This window comes from Morus notabilis, unplaced genomic scaffold (genome assembly GCF_000414095.1).
Source record: "Morus notabilis unplaced genomic scaffold, ASM41409v2 Scaffold744, whole genome shotgun sequence".
Lineage (NCBI taxonomy): Eukaryota > Viridiplantae > Streptophyta > Magnoliopsida > Rosales > Moraceae > Morus > Morus notabilis.
The window spans coordinates 413,334-434,405 of NW_010367602.1; the positions used below are offsets into that span (position 1 = coordinate 413,334).

Consider the following 21,072-nt stretch of genomic DNA (forward strand, 5'->3'; position numbering starts at 1 on the left):
CGTAAGAAAGTCGATAAAACCCCCTATGAATTGTGGAAAGGAAGGAAACCTTCCTACAAATACTTGAAAGTGTGGGGGTGTTTGGCCAAGGTAATAGCTCCAACACCAAAGAAGATGAAAATAGGTCCGAAAACGGTTGATTGCATCTTCATTGGGTATGCTCATAACAGTTTCGCATATCGATTCATTGTGCACGAATCTAAAAACCCTGACATACACAAGAACACAATAATAGAGTCTAGGAATGCATCGTTCTTTGAACATGTATTTCTATGTAAGACTAAGGAAAATAAGCTAAGTTCGTCAAAACGAAGTTTCAAGACAATTGTAAAAGATTGTAGTCAAAATTCTGAAAATGATGGAAATGTGAAAACATAGGAAGAGCCTAGACGAAGCAAGAGGGCAAGGATAGAAAAGTCTTTCGGACTGAATTTTCTAATCTATATGCTAGAGGCTGAACCTCAAACGTATAAAGAAGCTGTGAGCTAAACTGATGGTCCTTTATGGAAAGAAGCCCTAAAGAGTGAGATAGATTTCATCTTACAAAATCATACTTGGGAACTTGTAGACCTTCCGCCAAGAAATAAACTACTAGGTTCTAAATGGATTTTTAAACGGAAAATGAAGACAGATGGAACAATTAACAAGTATAAGGCCAGACTAGTAATAAAAGGTTATAGACAACGAGAAGGTCTTGATTACTTTGACACGTATTCTCATGTGACGAGAATAACATCTATAAGGATGATACTAGCGATTGCTGCATTGTGGAATCTTGAAGTCCATCAAATGGATGTAAAGACAACCTTTCTAAATAGAGATCTGGAAGAAGAAATATACATGGAACAACCTGAGGGTTGTGTAGCTCCAGTACAAGAGAAGAAAGTCTGCAAATTGGTGAAGTCTTTGTACGGACTGAAACAAGCACCAAAACAATGACATAAGAAATTTGACGATGTTATGATGTCAAATGGATTCAAAATCAACGAGTGTGACAAATGTGTTTATGTCAAGAATACAGAAGACGGTTATGTTATTCTTTGTCTGTATGTAGATGACATAATAATTGTAGGTAACAGTGATCGGATGGTCAAATCTACCAAACACATGTTGAACTCAAGGTTTGACATGAAAGATATGGGACCAGCTAATGTGATTTTGGATATCAAAATCAAAAGGGTGGCTGATGGTCTCATATTGGCCTAGTCACATTACGTGGACAAGATACTTGACAAGTTTAATAAAGATGATTCTGGTATAGCCAGAACTCCTATTGATATAAGTCAACATCTGTCCAAAAACATAGGAGAAAGCATATCCCAGGTGGAGTATGCTAGAGTGATTGGCAGTCTGATGTACTTAATGAGCTGTACAAGACTAGATATTGCCTTCACTGTAAGTAGATTAAGCAGATTTATGAGTAATCTAGGAGATGACCACTGGAAAGCTATTGTGAGAGTACTGAGGTACTTAAGATATACTCGTGACTATGGACTGCATTATACAATAGAACCTGCTATTTTAGAAGGATACTCTGACGCAAGTTGGATATCCGATACACAGGATTCTAAGGCTACAAGTGGATATGTATTCACCTTGGGTGGTGCAGTTATTTCATGGAAATCCTCTAAGCAAACAGTAATAACCAGATCCACGATGGAAGCTGAGTTTGTTGCATTAGATAAATGTGGCGAAGAAGCTGAATGGCTTAGACATTTTTTAGAGGACATTTCGGATTGGCCAAAACCTGTACCTGCAATTTGCATACGCAGTGATAGCCAATCAGCTATTGGTAGAACACACAATACGATGTATAATGGTAAGTCTAGACATATACGTCATCGACATAATATCATTAGACAACTGATCTTAACGGGAGTCATAGTCATTGACTATATAAGGTTGAAAGACAATATTGCGAATCCGCTGACCAAAGGACTGAATAAAGATCAAGTTGAAAAGACATCGAGGGGAATGAGACTAAAGCCCATGAAATAAATAGGTCGAAGCAATAGAAACCTAACCTAGCTGATTAGAGATCCCAAGATCTAGGTTCAATGGGACAACTAAATTGTTTAGACCAGCTGAGTTCATTGTGGGAGTAACCCCTGCCTGTTCTTATGATGATAACAGTGAAGCCCGTACGAGAAAAGGTTAAACATCAATTTTTAATGATTCTTATGCGTCGGATACGTCAGGAATCCGAGCGGAGTAATACGGGTTACTCTTTATTAAGAAATCACCTATGTGAGAGAGAAGTGGGGCCGCTTTAAAGGAGAATTGTGAGGGCTTATTTCTTTAGAAACTCTTGTAGAACCAGGTAGATGTTTATGGCCAAAATGAACATAACCATGAGAACAGAACTGTGTCAGGAAGATGTCTGTGTGAGGTATATTAGCGTTTACACAAGGGCAGAACAGTTTAAGGATGTCGCGTCTACTGGTCAGCCAATAAAGTTAATGTATTCTCACGAGGGAAGGTTCCAGGGTTAACGCCTACTTATCATTTACAAGCATCAACTGTAGAACTCTATCACCATGTCAAGTATGTGTTTTCTCGTCGTCAGTCAATTTTTCATTCACGTGGGGGATTGTTGGAAAAAAATGGGTTGTTAAACCATTTTAAAGGCCCATTTTGAGGCCCATATTCAAATAGGGACCAATAGGATTTTGGGATGGGTCACAATGGATTTGCGTTCTCCGTCACAAGGAGATCAAAATTAGATATTCATATGCTCAAAATGGATATCGGGTGAATGAGAAATTTATGCTTTAAGAATGCAACTTGTAATGGTTAAGTTGGTTTGGAAAATTGTAAAAAATCCCACAATGGCTAGGAATGGAGCCATGGTGGTGTTTATAAGTGATTACACTTTGAAGCCTAGGTAAGCATGTATACCAGAGAGGCTCTCTCACGCGCAGGGGGTGCGAATCACAGTCCCAGCGGGTTTGGGGCCCAATGTGTACGCTTGCGACCTGCGGACGCGAGTGTCGGCCAGAAAAACCCGCTCCGTGCGAGCTTACTTTTGTAATTTTTATTTTTTGGTTCAGCCAAGATTTTTCAAGCCGTTTGCCCTCACCTTAATGCTGTGCTTAATGGTTGAAAAATGAGCATAATGGCGATTAAAGGATGGCTTAATACCGAGCTTAATGGTGGACTTAATGGCCTATTATGCCATCAGTTTTGTGTTCATCAAATCCGAACTTACTGTGCATTTGTGGCTAGGTTCATCATGCATGTTTTGCACTATTAAGATGTGCGTTTAAGTCCCATAATTCCATGTTTTGTAACCCTTATTCTGAGAGCCTATAAAAGCCATGCACCACATGAAGGAAGGACACACATTTTCTGAGTTCTCCTCTCCTTTCTCTCCAGTCTCTCATCTCTTGCGAGTTCTTTGTCTGTTTTTATTTGTAGTTTAGTTTTGGTGATAGAGGGAGGGTCCAAGTTCTAGTTCGCCAGACGGTTCCGATAGTGCTTCGAGCTACCGTCGTTGTCGTTGTATCATGAGAGACGGACGTCCAACGTTACCTCAAACACTTGCCGGAGGGGATGAATCTGTTTTAAAGAAAACGTGGTTCACGTGCCTCGACATCCTTGCAATTCCATTTCTGAGTTTGGTAGAAAGGTTGATTTAGTGTTTGTAATGATTTCATTATTTTGTTTTTCCATAACATATTGTCGTTCTTCTTTGTATTGTCCATATTATTTTTCTAACAACATGAAATGTAATAAACATAAGTAAACTTGAGAAAGTATGTTGAAAATTTGACAGTTAAAAACGTACATTATAAGTTATTTACAATACATTCTACGTAAACGTAACATTTTTATGAAAATCATGGAAAATATTTAGCTAATGTGTAAGAAAATACTCTATCTACGAGCCTTTTAATTTTTCATAAAATTTCCTAATATTTGTATTCCAATTAATTTAGAATTGTGCACTGTGGGTAGGTATTTCTTTGGGCTAATGACGCCAACAACAAACAATCTCAAAATATTATTGGGAGAAACAAGATATATATTTTTAAAATATATAAGTCTGAATTTATACTTTTCACTCTTGATTAATTTTATTTTTTGTCGAGTAGCTATATATTAGTTAAGGTATTATTGAAGAGTAAAAATTTAGTTTTGTAAGGCTAACTTAAGTAATTTTCTCATATTAAATAGGGTTTTTAGCACAATTTACCTCATAAATTAGCCGTGGTTTAGTAAATTACCTATTAAATTTTTAATTTTGATAAGTTACCCTATCAATTTATAAAGTTATTGTAATATGTTCCATTATGACAATGATTGTGTTAAATTAGTGTACAAAAAACACGTTCAGCTAAACATTTTAACTTTCTTATTCAAATTTCACATTTTTTAATATCTTAACTTTTAATCAGTTAAATTTAATAAAAAATTTGAATAAATTTAATTAAATAAGACACATCGTAACAAATTTATAAATTCAGAGCCAACTTGTGAAATTAAAAATTTAAAGGGTAATTTGCTAACCCACTGTAAGTTCGGGGGACAAGCCCTTATAATTATAATCGTAAGCGAGTAGGATCTGGGCCCTGCTCCTGTAAGGAGACCCACCCTATTCGCTTCGAGCGGTGAAGCGAGGCTACAATATAGATGATTTGCGGCTCAGAACGGCTTGACCTTCTCCTGAAGAAAGGACCCGAACCCCGGCCGTACGGTACGGACGCTACTCCACCAACTTCAAATGCCTGGAGTTCAATCGCCGCCGGCCGATTCCTTCCCCTACGACGATGACGCTCAAGCCGAAGACGACGACGAAGAAGAAGTAGAAGTAGAAGAAGAAGAAGAAGACGGAGAAGAAGAAGAAGAAGAAGAAGGCGACGATGCCGCAGAAGAAGAAGAAGAAGAGGAGGAGGAAGATAAAGGAAACCAGTCGGATTCACCGGACAAAGCCGATGATGATGATCGTGATGGTAATTGGCTTTAATTCTAAGCGCAATGTGGTTTATGAATTTTCCATAGATTCTGAAAATTGTTTGCATGTGTATTTGCTTATTGTTGTTGTTTTGTTGTCATCATTGATGCTTTTTTTAATGATTTTGGTTTTGGTTTTGATGTTTGTGCTATTGTTGTGTAGAATTGTAGAATATTAAGTATTCTGGAGGAGAATTTACTGTCAAATCGTGCAATTTTTGTGCTTCTAATTTCCTAGGGTTTGTTCAGTCATGTCGTTATTGAACAACTGAGAGGACTAGTTTGAGAATTGTAGAAAAACTAATTGAAATTATAGTGCTTTGGATTATAGTGTTCCTTTGTAATTTGACCTTATAAAGAGTATGAATTGGATTCCTCTTTTTTAATTAAATAGAAGCTTCACTTTTGCCACAACATCCTGTGGTAGAATCACCATAATGTTCACTTGGATTTGTCCTTATGGAGAATAGGAATTGGATTATATTTTTTTATTAAACAGAAGCTTCCCTCCAGTCGCTTCATTAATTCCCTTGTCTCTGATGTTCTATTTTTTGCGAACCCTTTATTTGGACTGCGTTTTCTCTTTTGAGATTTGTATTTCAACTCCTTCGATGCCATGTAGCTTGATGCAATGTTCTATGTGCCTTGTCAATACCCAAGTTTGTGGCACTCTGTACCTTGCTCAATAGTTCTTTCTTCTTTTTATTGGTCAAAGAACCGAATAGGTTCTTCTCCATCCCAAATCTTCTTCAAGGCCTTGCTGCAAGAACAATGTCCTTAACGCTTGACTCATAACCCAAGTCAGTCTTTCTTGTGAACTTCTCAATGTCGTGTTTTGCAGATTGGATCTCAAGAATGCTTGGATACTAATTGTAGAAATTGAAATTTTATTGAGAACTAGAAACTTAGTTCTTAGAGTAGAAGTAGATCAAAAAACACACTGAAAATTCAATCAAGAAAAAAAAAAACTAGCGCACAAAGAACAAAAGATATATATGTGGTTTAGCAAATAGTATGCCTAAATCCAAGGGAGCATTAAGCTTTCACTATGTGAAGACAAAATTTACTCCCTCTTCCTCACCTGTAGAATGCAAGTAGAAGAGCTTTTGGATATGTTTACCAAACTGCAAAGGAATGTAATAGGAAAGGTTATGAAATTGGAAAGGGACATAAAGGAATAAGAATGGAGATGACTAATTTTCTTTATAATATCCAGTCATTTCCTCCAACACGTAGAGACCAAAGTAATGAACCATCTTGTTCTTTTAGTAACCTCAAGGGTGTAAGTTTATGAATTTTACTGATTGGCATTATGATACAATTACATTATGTTGAAGGTTTGATGACCGGTTTTATTTATAGAAAGGCCAAAACAATCGGGACCTAATTTTTATTTTAGGTAGTTTAATCATCTAAAATTGTCTAGTGAGTTTATGTGAATAAACATGGTATGCCTGTCCACGCACAAAGAACAATAATTAGAAATAAATCAAGCGATCACATAAAGAACACTAGATATTATTATTTAGTGTGGCCAAAATCCAACAATCTTGGAAGAGATCATTGTAGTAAACAACTCCAAACATAGAATTATCCAATGGAATTATAAGTAATTAGAATTTCTCATATACTCCATCCATCATAGACAGAAGGCCATCATCTGTACTTACCAAAATCTTCCATGATGTTGCTACAAAACTCTTGTTTTAAGGGTAGGAATATACATAAAAATCGTCCCAACTAATTTAACTAACACTGAATTCTGACTGTCTTAAGGAACCCGAGCATTTTTAGTTTGAAATTGAACCGACTGATGGTTGCTTTTAGTGAGCCATTCAAATCAAAACCAACCAGAAAGACTAAAAATTTATTTTTTATTCTTGGTTGGGTTTTCAATTGGTTTTCCTCGTATATGCTCAATCATTTTTGGTCCCCATAACCCAAAAAATCGACATCATGGTTTGGTGGAAAATGTATAGAAAATTGACCAAACCAAACTGAGTATATACCTATTTTCAGGGTAAACTGAGTTAAGTCTTTAGAGCTTGACTCAAGTCCACCATCACCCGTGCTCATTTTTGGGGTCCACAAATATACCTATTTTTAGGGTAAATTGAGTTAAGTCTTTAGAGCTTGACTCAAGTCCACCATCACCCTTGCTCATTTTTTGGGTCCACAACGTTACTCCGTCATATTTACGCTCAGTTCCACGACCTTATTCCAAGCCGTGCTTGCCAACAAGTGCACAACCTTACTCCAAGCGACGCCTATCTTCAGTTTCATGGGCTTACTCCACGCCATTAGAGCAACAACACAATAAATCAAGCAACTAGGTTCTTGATCTCACAGAAACGAACTCTGTCAACCCGACAAAGATCTTTATGAGAGCACTTTTTTCAATTCTTACTCATGTTTTGCAGAGAGTTCTTTAGATGAACTTTCTTATGAACATCTTTTGATCATTCTCAAGTTGAAATACAATTGAGAAATCTTTCTTATATTTTCATTTGGCTTAATGATCATCCATATCACTCTTGATCAATATACGTCAACCAATGTTTGATCTAGACTTTATATGATCATTGAAATAATCCTTGATCGTCATCCATTTGGAATTTGTTGAAGATTCTGTTGATTTTGTGCCAATTGTATCTGAGCTAATAGGTGGTGATCGATCCATTAGTTTTGAAATAATCCTTGATCGTCATCCATTTGGAATTTGCTGAAGATTCTGTTAATTTTGTGCCAATTGTATCTGAGCTAACAGGTGGTGATCGATCCATTAGTTTGAAATTTCTTGATGTTATACTTGAACTGCAATAGAAAATTTCCCAATCTTCTACTTGAACTTCAACTGACGTTATTTCAATATTTATATGATATTCTAATGTTTTGATATTTTGCCAACTATAAATTTAACATATTCTTAGTGAGTCCGATCGAAACTCATGTTTTTCCTCTCTAGCTGTTAGACAAAAGTTACAATTCATGTTATGCAGCACCTAAATCTTATATTAGAGACAATTTTATTGATGGATCAGTATTTCAATTACTTTTTTGGTTATTGTTATTACGTTGTTTATTAGTGATTTTATCGATATTTTAGGTGGTGAACATACGGTCAAGATGAGAATCCTTGACGAAAAATGACTTGTTGAGGTCAAAATTATGATTGAAGTTAAAAGATAAATTCTTTGCTCTCCTAGGAGTATGCAACCGTGTATATGGTTTTGAATTGGCTAGCTAGGATTGAATATTTCTTACATGCAAGAGGACGCATGGCCGAAGTAGAGTAACATCCATTCCTAAGCTGTGGAAACCTGCAACTAGTTGTTGCCTTGTTGGATCATGTTCAACACGTTCTAGATATAGGGGGAAGAAAAGATGAGAATTCGAGAAAAAAATAACCTAGTATTGCAAAGAAAGGATTCAGTTAACTTTTCATGGGTATTTAGTTACATGGAAACACATAATAGCCTTGAATCAATTGCATTAATAAAGATATAATTAGTTTGTAAGGATGCACATATTCTTATGGCATGGGCTATATTTAATATTTGGCTGTTTTTTTTTAGTATGAACTTGGGGGTGGAGATTTGAATTCTACACCTTTTAGCGGAGTCAACTGTGGAATTACCCTAGCTTGCTTGTGTGGAAAAGAATGAGGAAAAAAGTATTTTATTAATTCTAATAATTTACACAAGCCACTAATGGGCTATATATATACACGAGTTAGATAAACTCATTGGAGAAAAGAACTTATCCCTAATTCTGTTGGTAGCCGATCACCTAGAATCTAGGAAATAGATAATCACATGATCCCTAGCCCTAGCCGGTCATAATCCTTAGGAGATAATGCTTGCTTCTAGAAGATAATGTTAAAGATAATTTCCCACATTCCCCCTCAAGCTGGTGAATAGGTGTCTCTCATTCCCAGCTTGGTTGTAATTTCTTGGAAGGTAGTACTATTATGCCCTTTGGTGAAGATATCGGTTAGTTGATCTCCTGTGGGAACATATGGTGTGTAGATCAATCCGCTATCTAGCTTCTTCTTGATGAAGTGTCGATCCACCTCAACGTGTTTTGTTCAGTCGTGTTGCACTGGATTATGTGCAATGCTGATTGCTGATTTATTATCACAGTAGAGTCTCATTGGCCCACTCCATTTAATCTTCAAGTCCTCCAATATGATCTTCAGCCATAACAATTCGCAGAATCCCTGTGCCATTGCCCTAAACTCAGCTTCTGCACTTGATCGAGCTACAACATTTTGTTTCTTACTTCTCCATGTCACCAAGTTGCCTCCAAAGAATGTACAATATCCGGAGATAGACCTTCGATCCATGGGAGATCCTACATAATCTGCATCCGTGTAAGCCTCAAGGACAAGTTCAGAGTTCCTCTTGAACATTATTCCCTTTCCTGGGTTAGCCTTTAGGTAATGAAGCACTCGGTAGGCTGCTTGTAGATGGACCTCTTTGGGATTATGCATGAATTGGCTGATGATGCTTACGGAATATGCTATGTTTGGCCGTGTGTGTGCAAGATAAATGAGTTTCCCAACTAGTTTTTGGTACATTTCTCTGTTTACTGTTTGGTCACCTGTGGTTTCTCCAAGTTTATGGTTCCCCTCTATAGGAGTTGTGGCTTGGTTTACTAGCGAGCATTCTCGTTTCTCTGAGAAGATCTGTGACATATTTCTGCTGTGAAATGAAGATGCCTTGTCTTTAATGTGCCACCCCAATCCTAAGAAAGTATTTCAACCTTCCCAATTCCTTAATCTCGAACTCTTTGATCAAGCGCTGCTTCAAGGCTTGTTTCCCCCTCTCATCGTTTCCTGTTACAATAATGTCGTCCACATAGACTATCAAGACTGTGACTCCCCCTGAATTTGAGTGTTTGATGAAGAGGGTGTGATCTCCCTGACTTTGCTTATATCCAGTGGCTAGCATCACTTTGGTGAATCTTCCAATCAAGCACGAGGTGACTGTTTTAAACCGTACAATGCTTTCTTTAACTTGCATACTTTATCTTTTTCAACTCCTCCGAACCCAGGGGGAATGGTCATATAAATTTCCTCTTCCAAGTCCTCGTGAAGGAATGCGTTCTTCACATCATACTGTTGTAGGTCCCAGTTATAATTGGCTGCCAATGCCAGTAAGATCCTCACTGTGTTCATTTTTGCGACTGGCGCGAAAGTCTCTTGATAATCCACCCCATTTGTCTGAGTGTACCCTTTGGCAACTAGTCTTGCTTTGTAGCGCTCTAATGACCCATCTGCCTTGAACTTTAGAGAAAAGACCCATTTGCACCCAACTGCTTTCTTTCCCCTTGGAATGTCCACTATCTCCCATGTTCCGTTTTTTTCCAGAGCATCCATTTCCACTCCCATAGCTTTTCGCCATTCTTCCTTAGATAATGCCTCAGGCAAAGTGTTTGGAATAACAATTTCATTTAGACTCGTAAGAAAGCTTTTATGTGATGGTGAAAACCTCTCAAAGGATACAAAATGAGATAGTGGGTATAATGGCCTCTTGGTACATTCTCGGGTTCCTTTCTTTATAGCTATAGGCAATTCCTGGTTAAGTGTTTGAAGGTCAGGAGATGAAGATGGGTGTTCTACTAGTAAAGGCAAAGTAGGTTCAGAAACTGTTACCTCATTCTCAAGAGTCGGGTTGGAGATTTGGACTTGTGTATATTCAAAGGCTGGGCCCCGTTTCCTTGAGTACGTCTTTCCTTTTCCAAAGCGTATATGATCAAGAGTCTTATCCTGTATAGGAGACACATATGGTACTGGGGAGGCTGTGGTAGGTTTTGAGGGTGCTGCGGATTCCACAGGTTTAGGAGTGGGAGGATGGGATGATGAAGAAGAGGATGGTAGATCAAGAAGGAAAGAATCCTTGCCTTCTATAATAGAAGGCTCCCCCTGAAGATAAGGTTGGGCAAATTATGGTTTCTCTTCTGCAAATGTGACATCGGCCGAGACAAAGAGCTTTTTGGTGGGTGGATGATAGCATTTGTACCCTTTTTGTTTGGAAGAGTATCCTACAAAGACACATTTGACAGCTCTAGGATCCAATTTTCCCTGATTGTTGTTGTGGACATGAACAAATGAAGTGCACCAAAAAATTCTAGGTGTAAGGTTTTGTATTGATGTCATGATAGAATTTAGAAAGAGCTTCCATTGGACTTTTTGACCCTAACACCCTTGAAGGAATTCGGTTTATGATATAGGCAGCGGTGAGAACGGCTTCCCCCCAATAGTGTTTTGGTACATTTTGATGAAACAAGAGTGCCCGGGTAGTGTTTAGGAGGTGACCATTTTTTCTTTCTGCAATCCCGTTTTGTTGTGGAGTTTTTACGCAAGATGACTCATGGATGATTCCTGGATGATTCCTTCTTTTTGGAAAAAAGGGGACAAGAACTGATTAAAGTAGTCTTTTGCATTGTCAGACCTAAATCTCTTTATTTTAGTACCAAACTGATTTTGAATCATCAAGTGGAAATTGGGAAAGATGTTACTCACATCGGATTTATTTTTAAGCAAAAAAATCCAGGTAACTCTAGTACAATCATCGATAAAGGACACAAACCAACATGAACCGGAGATATTTGGAGTAGTGGAAGGGCCCCAGATATCACTGTGGATTAGATAGAAAGGTGAACATCTTTTATTACTAATAGGAAAGGAAACACGAGTGTGTTTTGCATACTCACAAATGTCGCAACAAAATCCCCTAATATCTAATCCCCTAAATAAAGAAGGAAACATAATTTTTAAAATTGCAAAAGAAGGATGGCCAAGGCGGTAGTGGTGCAACCAAATGAGACCCCTTTTGGAGGAAGAAAAAAATGAGGATGTTAGGCTCTTCCTGATCATATGTGAAAAATTCGACGTCTCAAGGTAATAGAGTCCATCCTTTTTCCTCAGCACATCTAATCTTCTTCCCCGAATCGTGATCTTGAAACTCACAGTAAGAAGGGTAAAACGTAACATGACAATGTAAGTTTTTTGTAAGCTTTTGAATAGACACAAGGTTGGTGGACAGTTTTGGGAAATGTAAAACTTTGAGGATAAGACTAGGTGCGATATGGACATCCCCTACCCCGGTTATTGTGGTTGTGGTTCCATCGGCAATCGTAATTTTTCTATTACTTGGACACGGGGTGTAAGTTTTAAATTGGTTTGAGGCATGTGTCGTATGATCCGTAGCTCCCGAGTTTAAAATCCATGAATTCACAAACAATTTATCTGAAGCATTTAGTCCACAAGAGAATGAGTGCTTACCCGAGATTGCCAAAGAGCAAGTGTTGGACGATGGTTTCTCAAGGGTTCCCAGCAAGTTTCTCAATTTTTCTCTCTCTTCATTATTCAACCCGCTATGGTCTTGAGTTTGAGCTTGATCTTGACTTCCTTGGGAGGTCTTATATGCTTGGCCTTGTTGTCGTTGCTGCTATCCTCCATTATTTCCCCATTCACAGCTAGTTGAAGATTTTTCATGTAATTTCCAGCAACGCTCTCTTGTATGTTGTGGCTTTTTACAGTAGGTACACCAGAGATCTTCTCGATTTGCTCCCTTTTTATCCTCCGTTTTTCCAGGTTCAGCTTTTGGCGGTTGTTCTAAGATGAGACCCCGTTGTTTGTTACTAGAGGTTGCGAGTGCAGATCCATCAACTGCTTCAGGTTTAAGCATCACTCCTCTTCGACTTTCCTCAGCCCGGATTAAAGCTATTGCCTCTTCCAAGGATGGGATTTCCAACTTCCCTAGGATCTGGATTCGTATAAGATCAAATTCCGGGTTTAAACCTGCAAGAAAGTCATAAACTCGATCTTTTTCTATGAATCTTTTCATTGCCCCTGCACAGTCATTGCACTTCAAGTCAATTACCCTGTAATAATCCAGTTCTTGCCACTGGTTTTGTAGACAATTAGCGTATTCTGTTACAGTTTTACTTCCCTGTTTGGCTGCCGTTGTTTTGATCTTAATCTCGTAAATCAAAGCCGCATCACGGACCTTAGAGTAGGTTCCATGTGCAGCATCCCAAATCGCCTTTGCAGTTGGCAGAAACATGAACGTGTCACTGATTTTGGGTGTCATGGAATTCCACAACCACGACATGATCATGGAATCCTCTTCATCCCAGGCTTCGAATCTAGCATCTCCTTCCTTCGGTCCAGTCCCAAGTAAGTGACTTAATTTTCCTTTTTCTTTAGAAAAGTCCGAACCAATTGTGACCACTTTAGGTAGTTTCTGCCATTGAGTCTATAGGCTGTCTGTATATTCTGGAAATCGCCCGAAGAACGCTGAATCTGTTCTTCCTCACGCTGTTGGGTTGTTTGAACCAAGGGAGTCGAAGAGGTTGTTTCTGACATCTCTGATTTATTCGGATGTGGGATCACAAGAAAGAGGGTAATCTGCAAAACAGGAAACATAAAAGAGGGTAATCCACAAAGAAAAGACAAATTCAGGGAAAAAAAATTGTGGAAGAAAAAAACTGTAATGGGAAAAAAAAGGAACTGCGGTGAAGGCAATTAAGAGAAATTCAGCTATGAAGGCCGAAGAAAAAAAAGATTTATTTCTAGAAAAAAAAAAAGACCTATGGCTATGATACCATGTGGAAAAGAATGAGGAACAAATATTTTATTAATTCCAATAATTTACACAAGCCACTAAAGGGCTAATATATATACACGAGTTAGATAAACTCATTGGAGAAAAGAACTTATCTCTAATTCTGTTGGTAGCCGATCACCTAGAATCTAGGAAATAGATAATCACATGATCCCTAGCCCTAGCCGGTCATAATCCTTAGGAGATAATGCTTGCTTCTAGAAGATAATGTTAAAGATAATTTTTCCACAGTTTGCAACCACAATATTTGTCTGGTTTTGCATTGCCACAAAACTGCGAAGTTGCATTACACAACTTTTGTTATTCGAAACTACTAGACTAGGCATTTAGCATTAAGAGCATCTCCAAGGGAACTCCCTAAATTTTAGTCAAAATAGCTTTCTTAGCTAGCAATTTTTTTTTGGGTAAGCCACTCCAACCATACTCTCTATTTTAGCTAAACATAGATTATTTTAATATTTATTGAATTTAAAATATAAACAACTTTATTAAATTTAAAAAAGAACCCTTGCATTTATTTTTGTTTGAAAGAATCAAATAATAGAAAAAAATTAAATGCGTAGCCCCTTCTTGCTAGCTATATTTAGCTAGTGTGAAATGCATTCTCCAAAATAGCTAACCATTTGGCTAATGGTTGGAGTGGAGAAAAGCTAAAAAAAAGTTAAATCATAAGCCAATTTTACTTAAGACATAAAATGACTCTCATGGTTAGAGATGCTCTAACTCCGTTTTGATAACATTTCAAGACGTATTGGCTTCAATATTAAACTTTAGAATGGGATCATTTTTTTGTCTTTGTGGACTAAAAAGCGCGTCTCTGTCTCTCTCTCTCTCCCCGTGTTCTCTCTTCTCGTGAGTGCTAGAGTTTATGCCGCTGCCTATTTCTCTCCTTTAGGGCCAGAGTCCGGCCCCATCTTGTCTGGCCTTCAGATTCCTGGCCTTAGGGACGGAGTTCTAGGTTCCACGACGAAGTTTCGTGGTGGTGTCTGCTTTGTGGTCGAAAGGCATGCAATTCACAAGCCAGATGGGAGGGGCTGGGCTTTTGGTCCGCTGAGCTATGCACATCGAAACTTTGGCAACCTTGCAACATCGAGGTCTCGTTCTCCTCGTCGTGATGGTCATGGAGGTGGGTGATGTTATGCGTGGATAAGTGCTCAGCGTTGGTGGTGGAGTTGCGATGGTTTCTGCTGGTGTTGTGGTGGTGCTTCTCTTGTGGTGTTCTCGTCTCCTTGCTGGGCTTTTGGTCCGCTGAGCTATGCACATCGAAACTTTGGCAACCTTGCAACATCGAGGCCTTGTTCTCCTCGTCGCGATGGTCATGGAGGTGGGTGATGTTATGCGTGGATAAGCGCTCAGCGTTGGTGGTGGAGTTGCGATGGTTTCTGCTGGTGTTGTGGTGGTGCTTCTCTTGTGGTGTTCTCGTCTCCTGCGGCACTGTCTTGTCTACCCTCTTTGGTCGTGTTGGTTGGCTTGTTGCTAGTGGTTTTGTTCGTGTTCTCTCGGAGTGTTTCTTTTGGTTGTTGTGTGGTTAAACTAAAAGTGATGTTGTTTTCACCAAATAGGTTTTGCGTTTTGTGTTTGAGATTTTGCCATGTAATAACATGGTGGTTTCCCCACTCCGGTGTTTGTGTCCAAGCCGCTAGAGTTGGTTTATGCGGTACTGTGAGTGACCTTTGTACATAAAGTCTCTTGGTCTAGGTAAAATCTTATGGATGACAGGAGAAGAAGATTCGTTTTTTTCTTGACCCCCCTATCTTTTCTTTTTATTCATACTAACTAACAGGGGGTCAAATCCCACGTTGTTGGCGAGAAAACCTCGTCTCTCCAATTTATCTTATTTTTCAGTCTTGTTTTTCAACAAGCGGAATAACCCAATTTTTCTCTCAGCAATGAATCCCCTATTGAGATCCTTAGTACGGAAGTCATTTTCCATTCTTTTTGTCCTTGGCCGCATTAGCAAAACATTATCAATCGAAGTGTTCCATCGATTATAGAGGTATTATTGGAAGAGCCATTTGCGCGTTCGATTGTTAGTGTGCCCTTTTGGTGTCTTTCTGCCTGGATTCAATGCACAATTTCCCCTTGTGCGTTTTATTGGAACTCACGGTGGATTTGGTCTGTGATCAGGGTTAAGTCTTCTTATGTTTTGACGTCATTTGAGTCCACATTAGCGTGTAGCAATTACTTTTCAAAAATACTCTAAAAAACAATATTTAACTTTAGAAACTAAGATTCTCCTAGTTCTTGATTTATTTTTCTTCGTGTAGATGCTAGAGAAAACGTGAAATCTCAGAGAGATGGGGGCTTTGGATCAGGTTCATCTACCAGAGGGGACTTTGGGCTTGATGTGGCTCTTGCTGAGACGAATAGAAGTGTAGAAGTTGTGGTTGATAAGAAAGATGCTGGAACCGTTTCAGAAAAGAACTCTTCTACAAACTACACAAATCCAAATTCCAATAGCAATGCTGATTTGTCTAAAACCTCCATTTTATCCAGCGCTGATGGAAAAGAGATGGTTGCTGCTATGCAGATGAATAGTTTTTTTGGAAGGAAAGATGTGCCACATTCACATGGTGAGACTAAGCAAATGGACATGCAGTCTGGTGATGATAGAACGGAAATTGCGTCAAGGTTGGATTCTACTAGTCCAGTTTGCTCTTGAACCTTTCTTTTCAAAGAACCAAAGTATTGGCTTAGGCCGTTTCCTATCTCTTATGTGGTCTTCTATTTACCTGTTCCAAAATACTCCTTATACCTACTCCTAACCTTTCCGATTTTCAGATTGGCTTCATCTGGGATAGAGACTAGAAGTCTCACACCTGGTACTGAGATTAAGGATCAAAATAAACGCCCAGCAATCATCTGCGACTTTTATGCCAAAGGTTGGTGCATTAAAGGTAGTTCATGTAGGTTTCTTCACGTAAAAGATCATCAGAATAAGGAACTTCCACGACGTGAGGGAGAGGTTGCTGCAGATTGTAAAAGAGAGGTCCAACTTGAAGGTATATCATGTATCTTCTAGCGTGTCTTAAGAACCTTCTTGAAGATGTTTCTAATAATCACCTTATCCTGTAACAGGTTTAAAAGAAACTACTCAGACAGCAAGGTCGCCTGGTGACCCTCTAGCTGCTTCAGTTGGAAATAAGTCTCTGTTTTCTTCACAAAGGATCCAGCCATGGGATCACATAGAAAGCAAAACCTCGCATCATTTGCCCAAATTACCCAAGTTACCATTGCTTCAGAGAGACGAATCATTTCCTTTCTCATTTAAGGATATAGGAATAGACAGGAAAGGGCAAAACAGATCTGCTAATGACTATGGCAACCGTGGCTCTGTTTTCAGGGACAGGTTGTGTCCTGAATACACAGTTTCTTCAAGTCATCACTTTATGAATCCATCTTCTCATTCTAGAATTGTGGGGGATCTGGCTAGCGTACAATGCCAACCGCCATACAATTCTCTGCCTTCATCACTATCTAGCCATCCTCGAAATTCAAGCGCTAGTAATTCTCTTTTAGCTACTGGCACGCTTGCATCTAACCAAGTCTCATCATGGACAGGATCGTTACTGCCATTTAGTTATTCCTCTTTAAATGCAAGTCATCTTGGCTCTAGCTCGTCTTCCTTGCTTCAGGGCTCTTCTCACTTTTCTGGTGATAAGTTGAAATCAACAAAGCGTAAAATTTCTTCGAACGATTGGGAGCCATCCGTCCCCTTTCGACCATCTTTCTTACTTCGTTCTTTGATATCACCTCCAGGAAGCAAGTATGATCCTCTTCGCGATAGTATTGAGTTACCCAAGTTGGGTGAAACGTCCTTGAGAGCTTCTCTCCATAGCCAAGGATCATCAATTTTAAATTCGTCACACCAACAAGACAGTGGCGATGTAGTTTCAGAGCCCCGAGGCCTGGCATGTAAAGATGAGACAATGTCTGTATCTTCTCACAATACAAACCATGGGAAAGATATGCAAACAGCTGAAGTAGAGGTTGTGGGAACTTCTAGTGACAGGAAACATAGGAACTTGCTAAAACAAGAGAATTCCTTGGGCTCATCTGCTGCCAAAGATATCACAGCAGCAAAGAGTGATGGTAGACACCAAAGGCTTGGTCCAAGGGATAGTGTGGATGTGAAAATAGATAGCTTCAGACAAAAAAACAAAATGGAGGCCGGGCATATCATGGAAGGGGGTGTGGATAAAGAATCCAAAGCACTGAGGCAATTCCGAGCTGCTCTTATAGATTCAGTGAAAGAGTCTTTGAAACCAAAATGGCGTGAGGGTCTTCTCAGCAAGGATGCGCATAACAAGATTGTTAAAAAAGCAGTTGAGAAGGTTCTTAGCACCTTGCAGCCCGATCAGATGCCAACTTCTATGGAATTAGTTATGCAATTCCTTGCTTCGTCCCGTCCAAAAATAGATAAGCTCATTGAGGTGAGTGAATATACTAGATAATGCATAGATCTTGGGTTCTTTTTACAGTATTTGCTAAGAATTTGACAACTAATTATTTTATTTGCAGGGATACACAGAAATATACGGCAAACTTTAAGCGCTAGGCCAAGTGTAATATCTTTTGTTTAAGTTTGAACAGTGTTTGTTAATTGGAAGTCAAGAACATGTTGTTTGGGGCTCCTCTTACGTAAGTAGAATGCTGTGAATTTTGGTGATATCATTTAGTTAAGTACAGTTTTTTATTTATTTTTTCCCAATCAGTTGATCCATCTGAAATAAACTGTTTTTTTCCCCCTGTTTAGTTGTGTGAGATGGACAGATTTTAGTTCTCCCAATACATGGGCAATGCCTTAAAACTGCAGATGCTTTAGTTGGCAGTTGTAGCCCGGCTTACTTGACACTGAAACCTCATAAATGCCAAACGGCTCTCTGCTCAATTTAGTCTATCTTGGGTAGCTCTTAGGCTTCATTTGGTTGGAGGGATGGAGAGTGTATGAGGGATGTTGGAGAGATTAGGAATGTGAAGAATGGAGAGGATTATGATAATCATTTCCGTTGTTGGTAAGAAGGAAAGGAAAATTGAAAGCATAGATGATAGTTATAAGTCTAATTGTTATATTATCTATTTTACTATTTGTTTTTTAATAATTTCATTTGGAGGATAAAATAGTATTTTCACTTGAATTTGATGGATTTGTTGAATCCTTCTACTAAGTGAAGGATTCAAAATGGTGGGCCATCTTACATTTCTATCCTCTACTCCCTCCAACCAAATAATGGATTGACCCTCTCCCCCCACCTCTCTGTCCATCCTCGCCCTCCAATCAAACACTCTCAAGTTCTTTTACACTGCTTCAGTTGATGTCAATGTGTAAGTTCTCTGGGACAGTTAAAAATAATTTCTTATTATTTTATTTTCTTACGCATGGATCTTTGCATTGAGGAGCCACCAGAGTTTATCAGCCTCAATGGTATTACCGTAAAGACTACTGACCATCATAACTAATGGTTAGGACTTAAGTTTTCCGCAATTTATTCGTATCATTTTATGTGTTGTCATACTCAGGTACCTTGTTTTTTTTTTTTTTTTGGTTAATTTTACAAATGGTCCTGAAGTTTACCCTTAATTCCACTTTAGTTTCTAACTTTTAAAATGTCTCATAGTTCTTAAAGTTTTACTCTATTTCAATTCCGGTCCTTCCGTTATCTGAATGTTAAATATTTGATAGAACTTATGTAATTAGGGACTAAAATTGAAAACAGTTAAAATTTAGAGACTATATGTGGAAATTAATTGATGTTATTTGTATTGTTTTAGTCCTTAAATTTTAGATGATTTTAATTGTGGTCCTTAATTTTCATAGATTTCATCAAATATGTAAACACCTAACTAACGGATGGACTGAAACTGAAACAAAGCAAAACCTCATAAACTAATTGTGAGACGTTTTAAAAGTCAGGGACTAAAGTGGGATTGAGGGTAAACCTCAAGGACCATTTGTGAGATTAAAGAGGGATTTTCATTCGATAACAAAGTGACATAATTAATACAATTGACGTGAATGACCCTAAGATACAAAGGTATCTCAACCCCCAATAATGATCGGTTCCACCAGTTAGTTCGAATGATGCTCGAGGGGAAAAACGTATGTCTTATTCTGATAAAAGACATGAAGTTTCAAGCATAACTGATGAAAACTAGAAATCAATAGCAGCAAGGCTAGCCACAACACCGCAGAGATACAAATTTAGTGATACTAGACACCCACATTGCCCGGAATCAACTCAAACGAGGCTAAACACAAACAAAAGTAGAAGGTGGGAAAACCTTCTTTGTTATTATAAAACAAAATCGGAAACACATTGGCAACATATAAGGTGAGAACAACATCGCATTTATTAAAGATAAGCGACAACAATTAAAAGGAGACGCAACTCCAACAACACAGTTAGACCATTGACACAAAACGAGCGGACTCGACCAAATGGACTTGAACAAGCAACACCGAAATGAGACAAAGCCACTAGCTAGAAAATGCCACCATGTCGGCACTGGAGAACCATCCTCTATCGTTGATAAATACCCAACAAGGCAAGCACCCATGCCCCTACACCATAGCAACCACCCCTAGGGCTTAGATCCACCAAATATGCTAGATCCACCTTGAGCAACACACCTGTGAGCACTACGCGACACCCACCTCTATTGTCGGTCACCCAACCACACGTTCTAGCCACTATCTATAGATATGTGACGAGGGAGCTGTACCTACTGCCTAAGACTTCACTGAGCAACCCAGGGCTTCTTCTATTGGGCTGGGAGTCCAGATAAAAAGGGAAAATAAGACAAATACCTCTTAGAGTGTATGATTCTGATTTTTTACTCCTTACTCTTGACTTTTTTTAGTCAAATAACTATATTAGTCAAAAGGGTATTAATCAAGAGTAATGGATAAAAATCCAGACTCATGCACTCTAAGGGTAAATGTAGCAATTTTCTCAGACAAAAAAGATAGAAAAATGCCAACAAGGCAAGCACCCCTGCCCCTACACCATAGCGACCACCCCTAGGGCTCAGATCCACCAAATATGCTAGATCCACCTCGAGCAACACACCTGTGAGCACTACGCGACACCCACCTTCATCGTCGATCACCCAACCACACGCTCTAGGCACTATCTATAGATATGTGATGAGGGAGCTGTACCTACTGCCAAAGACTTCACTGAGCAACCCAGGGCTTCTTCTATTGGGTTGGGAGTCTAGATAAAAAGGGAAAATAAGACAAATAACTCTTAGAGTGTATGATTCTGAATTTTTACTCCTTACTCTTGACTTTTTTTTGTCAAATAACTATATTAGTCAAAAGGGTATTAATCAAGAGTAAGGGATCAAAATCCAGACTCATGCACTCTAAGGGTAAATGTAGCAATTTTCTCAGACAAAAAAGATAGAAAAATGAAACCTTAGCACAAACATTCTCCTCTAATAGTCAACTCGTTGAAACACTACTAGACATCAATTGTACTAA

At 38.7% G+C, this 21,072-nt stretch overlaps 1 protein-coding gene across 1 annotated transcript; it reads left to right on the forward strand.

Moving 5' to 3' along the window:
* Positions 1-4,588: 4,588 nt before the first annotated feature.
* On the forward strand, positions 4,589-18,354 carry LOC21398192 (protein FRIGIDA-ESSENTIAL 1). Its single transcript, XM_024175284.1, has 5 exons — positions 4,589-4,952; positions 15,854-16,217; positions 16,368-16,588; positions 16,665-18,019; positions 18,108-18,354. The coding sequence occupies exons 1-5, from the start codon at positions 4,724-4,726 to the stop codon at positions 18,135-18,137; spliced, it is 2,199 nt and encodes a 732-aa protein (XP_024031052.1). The 5' UTR covers positions 4,589-4,723; the 3' UTR covers positions 18,138-18,354.
* Positions 18,355-21,072: the final 2,718 nt, after the last annotated feature.